This window comes from Vipera ursinii (assembly GCF_947247035.1).
Source record: "Vipera ursinii genome assembly, chromosome: 1".
Classification (NCBI taxonomy): Eukaryota; Metazoa; Chordata; class Lepidosauria; order Squamata; family Viperidae; genus Vipera; species Vipera ursinii.
Window position 1 is genome coordinate 248,149,701 of NC_139512.1, and position 13,111 is coordinate 248,162,811.

The 13,111-nt window shown below is 40.8% G+C and overlaps 2 protein-coding genes across 4 annotated transcripts in view; one reads left to right on the forward strand and one right to left on the reverse strand.

Moving 5' to 3' along the window:
• USP45 (ubiquitin specific peptidase 45) overlaps positions 1-4,758 on the reverse strand; it is a 55,984-nt gene extending 51,226 nt beyond the window's left edge. The window contains exon 1 of the mRNA XM_083350019.1: positions 4,306-4,758. The gene's annotated coding sequence lies outside the window, so the exon portion shown is untranslated. The remainder of the gene's footprint in view (positions 1-4,305) is intronic.
• Positions 4,759-8,636: 3,878 nt separating this feature from the next.
• Positions 8,637-13,106, forward strand: TSTD1 (thiosulfate sulfurtransferase like domain containing 1). 3 transcript variants are annotated; one of them, XM_083378708.1, is made up of 5 exons: positions 8,637-8,844; positions 9,984-10,157; positions 10,489-10,648; positions 11,715-11,797; positions 12,599-13,106. In XM_083378708.1, the coding sequence occupies exons 1-4, from the start codon at positions 8,664-8,666 to the stop codon at positions 11,776-11,778; spliced, it is 579 nt and encodes a 192-aa protein (XP_083234834.1). In that variant the 5' UTR covers positions 8,637-8,663; the 3' UTR covers positions 11,779-11,797; positions 12,599-13,106. The 3 variants fall into 3 exon arrangements, with proteins under 3 accessions (XP_083234834.1, XP_083234833.1, XP_083234832.1); XM_083378707.1 differs by having other exon boundaries at positions 12,958-13,106; XM_083378706.1 differs by having other exon boundaries at positions 11,715-13,106.
• The last annotated feature ends 5 nt before the right edge of the window (positions 13,107-13,111 follow it).

Below are 13,111 nucleotides of genomic sequence, written 5' to 3' on the forward strand. Positions count from 1 at the left end.
GTTAAGATCTGATGCAGAACAGTTTCAGGGAAGAGCTTTATGGATTTCTCAGTTTTGTTTCCCTTTCAATCTTGTACCATATGCCAGCAGAATCAAAAAAAAGTAATCAATTATTCTCCATGAAGTCTAATAGGACACCCTTCGCGAACTCCAGAAGTATCCCTTGAGTGTGACTGGAAAAGATTAGTTCTCAACTTTCTCAAGTAAAACCACATCTACCACTTATCTCCACTGTCAATGAAAAATATGCCAGCTGGCAAACTGGTTGTTGGAATGTACAGGGTGGAATGAGAAAAAGCTTCCAAACATATTCATCCAATGCCCCTTTTGTACTTAACCGTGCAGTCAGATGCTTTTTATTTTGAGACACAAATATGGATCCAATTCACCCACATTAAAATCAATTTACCTAAATAAATGAATGAATAAATCAATCCATCCTTCCATCCTGCAAGTCAGGATTTAGTTCTCAAGCACATCAACAGACTTTCTTAATTATGCCCCCCCTTCTTCAGTCTGTCAGCAGACTTTATTTATGATTGATAGGTACATAATAAGCACACACATGGTTTATAAAAGAGCACTGATCTTCTGGAAGATCCATACAAAAAAATCCCATGAGTGTTCCTCTTTGAGATGGGTTTTCAGAATCCATATCTATAGGGATGTAGGTGTGCGTGTAACTGCAACATTTTGCATAAATTCTGGCACTTTGGCATGGGTGCATGTTGTAATTACACGTACACCTACTTCCCTATATGTGTGGATTCTATATTGGATAAATCTCAGTTGGATCATGTTAATGAGATGCCATCATTATAGTGAAACCACCTAGTTCAGAATTAGAACAAACATTAACAGATTCACTACCAGTTAATTAATATAATCACAACTATATTCAAGTACAGAATTAAGAAGGGCAAAACCTTGCATGCTGGCTATCAATGTCAGAAGAGCCACCGTGTCTAGAAAGAATCAGTTCAGATACGTGTCGGTACAGCTTGACAGGGAATGCAGTCTGCTTGACAAGAAAGTAGTATGTCAACATAGTGAACATTCTGCTTCCCAGGGAGTTAGCGATTGCCAAGAGTATAATACTGTATCAGAGTTTGGGGGATTTTTCTCTATACAACAAGCTGTCCAACTTTGTTCTTTGTGACACACATCACTCTCAATTCTCAATGATGATATATTGCTCTACTTTGGACATTACCAGCTAACCCCAAGAGGCAGAGGGTATGCTGCTACAGAACTTAAGGGAAACATAACTACAGAATACCAGCTTTAAATTAGTTCCTAAAGAAATATGACAAAAATGTTTACAAGTCAATCACATTATAAAGAAATGTCTGGAGTCTATAACACACAAGCTATTGTGTTGCAATCTTGCCTCTATTTTCCCACCAGAAAGATCTTTAAAAGATTTCAGTATCTGGCATCCAGATTTTGAAGCATTTCATTCAATAACTGCAGATCAGTCACACTGTACCTAATTAACTTGTAATGAAGTGTCATTTTACTTCAAGGGAAGTAAGTGGGTGCCACATTGTAGTATATCAGTTTATCTCTGGAATATCCAATACATTCCCCATGGACAATAGAGAGCTCTTTTGCAGTTTATCAGGCTTTCTGTTTCTTCCCCCATCTTATTTTTTAACTTTGGAAAAATTGAAAAAAAATGCTATAAAGTGATGCACCAGCCTATATAGCATAAGAAATGCAAGAGAACGAGCCATGTATTTTGTCTATGTTGTATACATGTTTCTTTGCTTCTTAGTCCCATGTATAATATCTTACCTGGTTTGGTGTGGAATGTTCTGTAAGTATTTTTGTTACTTTTTTATTCCAAATAAAAATTGGTTTTATGGTGATGCGCTTGAATTTTTTTTGGGGGGGGTGGTGGTAGAGAGTAAATCATGTTTTATATGAAATGACAGGACAGTTTTACCACACAGAAATGTTCCCAAAATAATGTTTAGCTAAATGCACTACATTTTAAGGGAACACTTTTTAATGGAAAACGCAAAGCCATCCATGGAACAAACCCCTCATTTAATAATTAACTACAAGAATAACAGCTGTAATGCTGGATAGACAGCTCCTCTTAAAACCAATGACTCAAAAAAACAAAAAAAGGAAAATACTAACAAACACATTCTGGAGTTATTTGTCCTGATAGGTTTTAAGTTCCTTTTTAAATACATACTCTTTAACATTTTATCAGTTGGCAGCCTATCAAATAAATACAGATAGTCCTCAGCTTATGACAACAACTGAGATGGGCATTTCTGTGGCTGAGCAAAGCAGTTATTAAGTGAATCAGACCCAATTTTGCGACCTTTTTTTCTTGCCATAGTTTAGTGAATCACTGCAGTTGTTAAATGGATCATATGGTCATTAAGCCAGTCTGGCTTCCTCTTGCTTGTCAGAAATCGGCTGGGAAGGTTTCAAATATGCCTGTTGACAAGCCCCTGAATTTTGAGCACATAACAACGGGAAAGTTGTGACAGTCGCGTGAGGCACATTTGTAAGTCACTTTTTTTCAGCGACACAGTAACTTCGAATGGCCACTAAATGATTGATTGTAAGTTGAGAAGCATCTGTAAGAGCTCTATAATTTTCACTGCATAATTTCACCTACAATACAGCAGCAGGAGGGCCACATCTTCAGGCAAGTCGGCTTACTAAATCTGTAATACCTCTCTAAATCAAAGATACTCTGACTGGTAATTAACCCTTTTTCTGGAACGCTATTTCTCCACTAACTTGCAGCAGACATCAGTGTATCAAAATATATATTTTGGGTTTATGAGAGTAAGAGAATATTTTGAAGACACTGATTAGCTGATAAAACAGCCAATGGCACAGCATGCATTTCTTTCCCAAAGACTAGGATACAGATTTCTCCCAGCAAATTGTTCATATACCGGTAATCATATTTCCCTAAAGAAAGGGAGAAACGGAATAAATTGGGCACACTTTGGCTCTCTCTCTCAAATTTCCTAAGAAAACCCTTTTTCTGCTGAACATCAGGGACCAACAAAACTGTTTAATATAGCGGTTGGAATAAGATACAGCCAGCAATAACAGTTGTGTGTGTGTTGGGGGGGAGGGGCATTAGATTGCCAAGGCCTTGTCATTTTAGCCATTGTCTAGCCTAGGGGTCTTCAAACTTGGCCCTTTTATGACTTGTGGACTTCAACTCCCATAATTCCTTAGCCAGGCACGCTGGCTGAGGAATTCTGGGAGTTGAAGTCCACAAGTCATAAAAGGGCCAAGTTTGAAAACTAGCCACTGCAGGATGAAGGCCTCTTCCGCACGTTTCCAACCATATTCCATAAGATCAGAGTAAGGTACAGCCAGCATACAATATAGTTGTCAGGGGGAACATTAGATTGCCAGGGTCTTATGGTGCCTTAGTAAATTGTGTTGTGGCCTCCTGGTTTCCACATTCCACGTTCTTAAGAGGCCACACCACAATACAAACTGCCCGTTAACTGCATAGGAAGCCAATCCTATGACACCAGTGAGACACTTAAAAAAAAAAAAGCAAAACACACAAAACATCGTATGGCCTGCCTCCCGAAACCATTATAAACCAGGCCTTCCACACAACTCTCACAAGCACTTACAAAACCTAAACGGGGGGGCGGGGCTACGGCAGGCCACAAGTTGCTGAGCAAGATCCCAGCTCTGGGTTTTCCAGGCAGCACCTGGAAGCCAAGGAAGGATAAGAGAGCCAGCCAGGCAGACGCTCGTCTAGCAAGCGTCACGGGAGCCGGGAAAGCCCACCGACCTCCAAACAATAAAACCAGGGGTCTTCAAACTTGGCCCTTTTATGACTTGTGGACTTCAACTCCCAGAATTCCTCAGCCAGCAAAGCTGGCTGAGGAATTCTGGGAGTTGAAGTCCACAAGTCATAAAAGGGCCAAGTTTGAAGACCCCTGCAATAAACCAAGTCAAGAAGGAAGCCTCGTCTCGGGGGCGACTCTTGTCATTCCGCGGCCCCATCTCCGCCCCCAGGTTTGAAGAGGGTGGAGTGGAAGACCCGGGCGACGTGCTGCTGCTGCTGCTGCTACTACTACTACCGCTACTACTACTTGAGGTCAGAAAAGGCTGCTAGGAAGGCCCGCCAGAAGCCAATCTTCCCCCTTCCGGAAAACTCGAGCGAGCGCCACTCCGCTTGCCGAGTCCCCTGCCCGCAGCTGCGGACCCCACCGGCGGGCGAGATTCCGGGGGATTCCCCGGCTCAGCCGACCCCGCCACCTCTTCTTCTTTTCTTTAAATTTTTTTTCCCTAACTCACCGCGCTGAGCTTCTGCTTCGCCCAGAGAGGCAGCCGGCTAAAGCGACAACCGGAGGAGGAGGAGGAGGAGCAGGAAGCGGACCTTTCTGCCAGCAGGATACCTTTCCCTTGCCGCCCGGCAGGGTGATGTCCCGTCCCGTCCCGTTCTGTCCCGTCCCCGTTTCGCACAGCCAGAGCTGCGGTCCGGCATGGGGCTCGGCTGAAGGGTGCTTCCGAGCGAGGCCGCCGCTGGCTCGAGCAGAAATTCGATCTCCGGGCGCAATGCGTCGCCCCAACTTTCATGCCCAAGTGGGTTTCCAAAGGAGAAGAGAGAGGACTCTTTCATCTGTGCTAGGCATCCCAGCCACCTCCACGTTTTGCAGATGGGAAAACAACACCCCCGAACTGCTTTTTTTTTTAAATGCAGAAGTTTGGTTTTTGTTTCCCAGCTTTCCACACCGCCTACTGTGCCCTCTCTCTCTCTCTCTCTCTCTCTCTCTCTGTATGTATGTATGTATGTATGTATATATGATGTATATGTATATATATGTATGTATATGTATATATATGTATGTATATGTATATATATATGTATGTATATGTATGTCTATGTATTTATTTATTTTATTACATTTATATACCGCCCTTTCCCGGAGGACTCAGGGCGGTTTACAGGGTAATTAAAAACCAAAATACAAAAGTATGTATATGTATATGTATATATATATATATAATAAAGTTGGAAGGGACCTTGGAGGTCATCTAGTCCAACCCCCTGCTCAGGCAGGAAACCCTATACCATTTCAGGCAAATGGCTGTCCAGTCTCTTCTTAAAAACCTCCAGTGTTGGAGCATTCACCACCTCTGGAGGCAGGTTGTTCCACTGGTTAATTGTTCTAACTGTCAGGAAGTTTCTCCTTAGTTCTAGGTTGCTTCTCTCCTTGCCTAGTTTCCATCCGTTGCTTCTTGTCCTGCTTTCAGGTGCTTTGGAGAATAGCTTGACTCCCTCTTCTTTGTGGTAGCCCCTGAGATATTGGAACACTGCTATACACACACACACACACAGACACACCCACACACCCATAGAGCAGACTTCATGGCCCACAGGTGAAATTGGAGGGGGAAACCAACTACCCTTTTTGTCTCCCCTTCTTTTTCCCTCTCCATTCGGCTTGTAAAGGGGGGAAAGAAGCCTTTGATATCTGCCAAGATCCCTTTTCAAGTGGAACAAAACTGCAGATTGTAGGAATGCATTGAACAGAGAATGGCTGCCTGGTAGAACTTAAGAGCTATCCTACGTTAAATTGCATGCCTATCTTGATTATCCTGCCATTTGAAACAGTGGCCAGTTGGATGCTCCTAAAAGTCCAGAGTTCATCATTTGTAATTGACATTCAGGTCCTGCCTCTCACCCTGGAAGAACCGTTATCATGACTAGGTGCCATTTGTAATCATATCTTAAATGAATATACTACCATTTTGAAACTGCTATTGAAAAGGATGCCATATAGCCAAGCTGACAGCCAGCAACTAGAGAACCAGTTTGTATGCCAGCTTAAATTTTTTATACTTTCCATTTAGAAATATGGTTGAGCTTTGCTTTATTTAAAAAATGAAGTCAGTGTTATTGTTTATTTTAAATGCACTTCTTGGGATGAAAAAAGCCACTTCTGAAATAGGGTCAGTTTATATGAAAAAGAGAAAATGCTTGACACGAATCCTTAAATATCAATCTAAAGGTACTGTATGCTGTATTGTACAGATTGAAGTGTTAACTTGAAGTGTGGTCCGCCCTCTTCTCAGGAAGCCATCGCTGAATTCCACCCTGTTGGATAATTTTCAGCCTGTCTTCAATCTTCCCTTTTGGGGGAAGGTGGTTGCATGGCAGCTCCAGAGGTTTCTGGATGAAACAGAATATCTAGACCTCTACCAGTCACGATTCAGATCTGGATATGGGACAGAAATGGCATTGGTCGCACTTTTTGATGATCTCTAACAGGACCGGGTTGGAGGTAGTGCATCCATCCTTGCTCTACTTGACCGCTCAGTGGCTTTTGATACCACTGATACCATCCTTTTGGAACGGTTTTGGGGGTTGGGAGTGGGGGGGCTCTATGCTATCCTGGTTCACTTCCTTCCTCTATGGCCACTCTCATTTGGTGTTAATAGAAAGTGAGAGAGCCAGCCCTCACCCATTGCTTTGCAGGGTCCTGCAGGACTTGGTGCTCTCCTATTCCACATCTACATGAAGCTGTTGGGTGAGATCATCACCATGGACTGAGATATCATGGATATGCTGATGATACCCAGCTGCATATCTCAATCCATGGTGAGTTAAGCGATGCCTAACCTCCCTCTCACAGGCCTGGAGCCCATTAGGAGCTGGATGGGGAGCAACGGGTTGAAACTGAACTTTTGTGAGACCAAATGGCTCTGAGTGAGGGGCTCTTTGGCCCATGGAGAATTGCCACCATTGGTCTTGGATCAGGTGGCACTGCCCCAAACAGACCCTGTGCTTAATCTGGGGATTTTCCTGGACTCATGACTCCTGCTCAAAGAGCAGGTGGCAATCACCGCCAGGAGGGCCTTTGCACAACTGTGGGTTGTGCATCAGTTACACCCTTTCCTGGACCAACACTCATGCCCTAGTCACCTCCCGTCTTGACTATTGCAATGTGCTGTACATGGGGCTGCCCCTGAAAAACACCCAGAAGGTCCAGTTGGTGCAAAATACAGCAGTCCACATGGTTTTGTGTAGACCCTGTTGTGCACATGTATCATCTCTCCTGCAGGAGCTGCATTAGTTGCCAATTTGCTCCTGGGTGTAATTCAAGGTTTTGTCACCTTTAAAGCCCTTCAAAGCTTTGGACCAGGTTATGTTTGAAACAGTAATATGTCTTGCATATAAAAATCTAAAATCAATATATGCCATCCATATAGCTGTTAAAAAAAACCTTTCATAGTATTATGAATATCCATCCATCTATCTACCCAGGGAGGGAGGGAAGGTGGGTACAATGCTGTTTAAAAAATGATAGTCAAGATCCCTAGGAAAAGAATCTGCAGAGCAATATGAAGTAATTCCCACTTTGTTATGAAAATTTATCTTCCGCTAGAGCAATGCAGTTTGAAATATTTCTGTAGAAGAAACCTTGTTAATGCTATTACACCAAAGGTCGGCCTGGAGTCTCAGTGGTAGTAATATATATACGGGCGACCCAAATATTGAAATATTCTTTAAACCAGTCAAGAGGAACTAACAGAATCTTAACCTACTAATATATTTATAAAGCTTAATGAAATTTGAAATCTTTGACTAGTTAAGTTTTGTTAAACAGTTTTATGAATACAAATTGTATACATGTAGGTTATATTTTCTCTAGCTACAGCAGTAGTAGTCATTCTCTAGTACCCAAACCTTGTCATAAAAGCTTATGATCACAGTTGTTTATAAAAGAAAACTATTCATAATACTATAATACTAATGATAATACTATTGATACTTTTGGAGCTTTATTTAGGTCAGCTAGTATTTATTCTCCATAGAAAATAGGCCAATTTACACGGGATGCTTTCTTATATATACTTAGCAAAAAACAAAGGATCTTTACTAATTCCTGTGGGGGAGAGGGTTGCATGGCAAGATGTCTGCAATCGCACAAATCCAAACAAGCCACATTATGGCCTCTTGTGAAGTCAGCTATTAGTTCCTGTATAAGATTTTCTTCCAAGTCATATTTATTTTCCGGTTAAAGTAACTTAATCAGATTTTGGCAGCGATCTAGAGTATTTTGTCTCCTTGTTGCCTTTCCTTGGTCACCCGAATTGTTGCAACCCTGATTTGGTAGCTGTCATACCAAACTAAACTACAGTATATCTCACGTTGAACAAACCATGCTCCAAATCACATTTGGTTTAGTTTCTTGTTTATGAAACTGTCCAGAGACTCTTCAACCTTCTGAAATACGATTACTCTTATTCGTCGTGCAACAAGCCCTGGCTTCTTGGATGAGCAATCGGGCTCCAGTCAGAGGAATAATTTAGCCCTGCAAGGAAAAGAACAGTACTCCTGATTGTCACAATTGGTGTTTCTTGTTCCAGCTGAGATGCAACCTTCCTAGGAAAGCGCGCAGCCAAGGAGACAGGCGAATCGCCTGGCCTACTATATGCGGGAAGCCCAGCCGAACTGGGCGGTGGCCTTCCAACTAGGCCAGGGGTAGGCAACCTCGGCTCTTTTATGACTCGTGGACTTCAACTCCCAGAATTCCTGAGCCAGCCAAGCTGGCTCAGGAATTCTGGGAGTTGAAGTCCACGAGTCATAAAAGAGCCGAGGTTGCCTACCCCTGAACTAGGCAGAAACCTCCGCGGCAGTAGGAAACATGCAAGGATGTTGCAGACAGCTGGTTCAGCTAACGTTTGGTTTCGTTACGCAGCCGGCTGCAAGAAGGCTAAGCGGCGGCGGTGGACGAAAGATAAGCCAGCTGACGTGGAGCCACCGTGAGAGAGTCCTGCATAGATTTGAATCGGTGGCTGGCATTGGTCCCCTTTGCTCTTCTCGCTGTAAGTGCTTACGGCGGTAATGGGAGAATCGGAGCGTAGGAGGGCGTTCTCTTGTTTCCGATTGCTAACTTCAGTGCTAAGTGATGGGCAAAAGCTTTAACTTGGTTGTTCCCGGGGGGAAAAAATACTGAGCTTTGAAAGAATTCGATTGCTTTAGTAGCAACGTCATCAGTGGAAAGTGGACTGAACTAGGATGTAGAGCAGGGGTCTTCAAACTTGGCCCTTTTATGACTTGTGGACTTCAATTCCCAGAATCCCTCGGCCAGGCACACTGGCTGAGGAATTCTGGGAGTTGAAGTCCACAAGTCATAAAAGGGCCAAGTTTGAAGACCCCTGATGTAGACCCCTGATGTTGTCTAGACTGAGGCCCCGTGTAGCTTCCACTGGAATCGGTTCAGATTCCAGTTTATGTTAGTGGTTTGGCAGTTTCTCTGATGTTTTTCAGCCTGACTTCCTCATTTGTTAAAAAAAAATACTCCTGATATTTTTTTCTGACTAGCAGGCCTATGGTAGAAGATACTCTCAGTGTTACATCAACACTATAACGATACACCGAAACAAGTACAACTACAAACTAGTTTTCACATGTTAAGCCATGGGTTGTTGCATAACGCACAGCTGAATGCTGTGTCTTCAAATGGTATAAGAGAAAGTCATAAAAGTTGGCATTCTTCATTTTATAAAAATGTACCAAAGACTTTCCCAAGAGAATTGGAATGATTTCCTGTAGTTTGACTCTACATTCATATAGTATGCTAAAACAAAAACCATGGTTTACAGTGCAAAAAGATTAAACCAAAATCAAACCACATTGATTAAAATAGTATATGAATTAGACTATCGTGTTCAACCAACATGTGGCTTAATACATCAGTTTCATGGGTTAACCAACACAACTTTTGTGTTGTAAAATGCAGCCTAAGCTGCCTTCTTTGAGCAGAGGAAAGAAATATATGAAATTCACATGATCTGGAAAACTGCTGTGGTGTAAATATACAGAGCTTGTCTATTTAAATGCTTGGTCAATGCATTGATTCCCTAGCTGGTGTTGTTGCCCAGAAGCACTTAGAAGGAAATTAGCGCTTTGATGATCATGTCAGAACCTGTAGTACTATCGTTAACTTTATTTTTTTACACAGATCCAAAAAACAGGAGACAAATTGTTTGCCGCTTTTGCACAACTGAGGATCATAATGTCTCCTACCAACAACTCAGAGATTTGTTGGAGTCAAAGGCCATCCAGCTTATTGATGTTAGAGAAAAATGGGAAATTGCAGAGCATGGAAAAATTCCTGGATCAATCAGTATTCCATGTAAGTTGCTCCTGGTTGATTTAGAGTAAGGAAAAAACAGAAATCCAGTTTACTGTAGTGTATACTAAGGGGAAAACATGGAATTATCTTATGTGTGTTACCTTCTGTACTAGAATTTGTGAAGGCCAATCCTTACGATAGTCCTCTAGAAAAATCAAAAGAGGTACAAGCAACAAAATATACATCACTACACAGGCCATCACTTGTGTACTTGTGTCCAGCATTGGGATACAAATAGAAAAGGGTCACTTTATGGCTTAACATGAAAATGGTACTTCAGCCAATGGGACATCACAAAAAAGACAAATCGATTGAGACTTTTTTTTTACAGTGGGAGAAGTTATGGAAGCTTTACAGATGGAGTCAGTATACTTTAAAGAGAAATACAATCAAGATATGCCTTCTAAATCAGATCATGTAGTGTTTTCCTGTGTTGCTGGGGTGAGAAGCAAACAGGCTCTGGCTGTTGCAAAATCATTGGGATTCAGCAGGTAAGTGTAAAACATTCAGGAAAGGTATGTTTAAGGCAGTGTAGTGTTATTGTAAATGGAGTTAATTCTAGTTTGATTTTACATTATTATGGACTTAAAAGGAGAAATACAAATCAGGGGAAAGTGTTTATTTTTTAACATTTTGCTCTTAAAAATGCAATGAATAGATTGATCCAATAGTGTCTGGTGGTTTCTGAATAACACATCTGAAAAACTAAGTTTAAGAAAAATGTACTATGGATGTACTAAATGAACTAAGAGCTCAAATCTGCCCCAACAAAAACTAACTTGCATTTACACTATTTCATTGTAATAGAAATTGTCTTGTATCCCTCCCAAAACATGTTTGTAGAAGGAAAACGGGTGCCATCATGTAGCTGATTCAGGACAAAGATAATTCAGTGTTTAAAAATTTGTGACAAGACTCACATTTGCATCATTTTATTTTCTAATATAGGCATCACCTTCCTCAGTTGGGTTCAATATATTTTAAGGAATATCAATCCATTTTTAAACAGAAATACACTGCTTCTAGATGATTCTTACCCTACAATTTAAAGATGGTGTCATTATTCAACCTTTTACTTAGCTGATTAGAAAAAACAAACAAACTTGAAAGTATTGTGAAAAAATATTGTTTGTAACCCTATGAAATGCAGTGTTTGGATTCAAGTATTCCAAGCCAGAGTCTGTTTAAAAATTCTAATATACTTAACAAAAATCAAATCGAATGGCCAAGTACTAAGCATGCCTCATTTAAGAACAACTAAAGAAACATTTTATTCTACTACCTTATATTTGCCATTACTGAAAATTACTTATCTGACTGATATCCAAAAGTATTTAATTACTGTGATTCAAATTTATTAAATACTTTATCTCTACTAAAAAGTGTTTACTTTGAGGAAGATACTATGCATGTTTTTATTCCCTTATCTGAAATAAAATTACTATGCCAGAATATTTCTCCTGCATCACTGATCACCCTATTCTTAAAGAGGATATTGTTCCTGAAAGTGGTTTGTGCAATAAGAAATGTTACAGAAACTGTCTTGTATACTTTCAGAGTTCAGCATTACCCTGGTGGCTTCAACGAATGGCTGGAGTATGAATGTTCAAAGAAGAAATGATATCTAGAGTGCACAAATTGTATGTATTCTGAAAATGCAGAGGTCTATAGCTAATTCTATTTAATAAAAGGGCAGCAAGGTATAAAAGGTATTTAAGCATATTGGTTATTTTGCCAACAAAGAAAAAAAGCTGAGATATGCTTCAAATGTTTAGTCTGGTTAACATGGAAATTTTTCTGTTTAAATTTTAAAAATCAATTGAAACATATTCAAGAAACTTACAACTGATCATTGCAATATATTTAGTAAAAAATGATAGTAAGTAAAATAAATTGGAATTAAGTTAGCTAATCAAATTTGTATAGCTGCCCATCTCAGAAATTATGTGTATCTCTGGACATGAAACAAAAATGTACTATAAAAATGTTAAACGTAAAGCTAGGGAAAATGGCATTAAAATGTTTAGCCAGTTTATAGATGGGACCTATATTTTTTTCAAGTTCATAATTCAGGAATTAAGCCTAAGTCCTGCTTATTGTTCTTGACTTTGAAGTGTCTCTAGATATTAAATATTTGCAGAAATAATATTGAGAAAACACTTTTGTACACACAGAGGAAACTGATTAGAGCACATATGTGTTGTATCTGTTATAAGGTTTCTATATGCAACATTTAGATTAGGGACACAATCTCTTTTTACATAAACGTCTTCTATAAAATTGCTGAGAGATTACATGAAAACACTGAATTTCCAGTACAGTGCTCTGTGCTGAATGATATAAGAACTATCATGTCCCACTTTTAAGATAATGAAACTAATAAAATTTTGTTTATTCATTTGAATATAGAAAATAGCTTTACAACCTTTGGTGTATTGCAGACATGTCGAACACAAGGCCCGGGGGCTGGATCCGGCCCGCAAAGTGGTTTCATGTGGCCCGCGAAGCCATCCTGGAAACAGTGAGGGAACGTCCCCCACTGCCTTGGCCCTGGCCCAGAGACCCTCCTCCTGCCAGAGACCCTCAGATCTGTCCCACTCCTGCCCAGGCCCCCATAGGCACCCTTGATGCCAACGATGTAGAGCTGGCCATGCCCACCCAGTAGGCCATATGCACTCTAGCCACGCCCACCCTGGCCACACCCACCCGGTCCCTTGAAGGCAACCGCAATGCTGATGCGGCCCTCAATGAAATTGAGTTTGACACCCCTGGTGTATTGTTTCTTTTCTCATACCCACAGAGCAAAAAGGGAAACACATTACTTGCAACTGTGATAAGGCACTCCAGACAAAACTTTTTAAAAATGTATGATGTGCCCCTATGATCTGATGCAGTATTTGTAAGAATTATTGCTTATGGTTCGGAAATAAAATAGTCAATGTTGTTAAATTCCA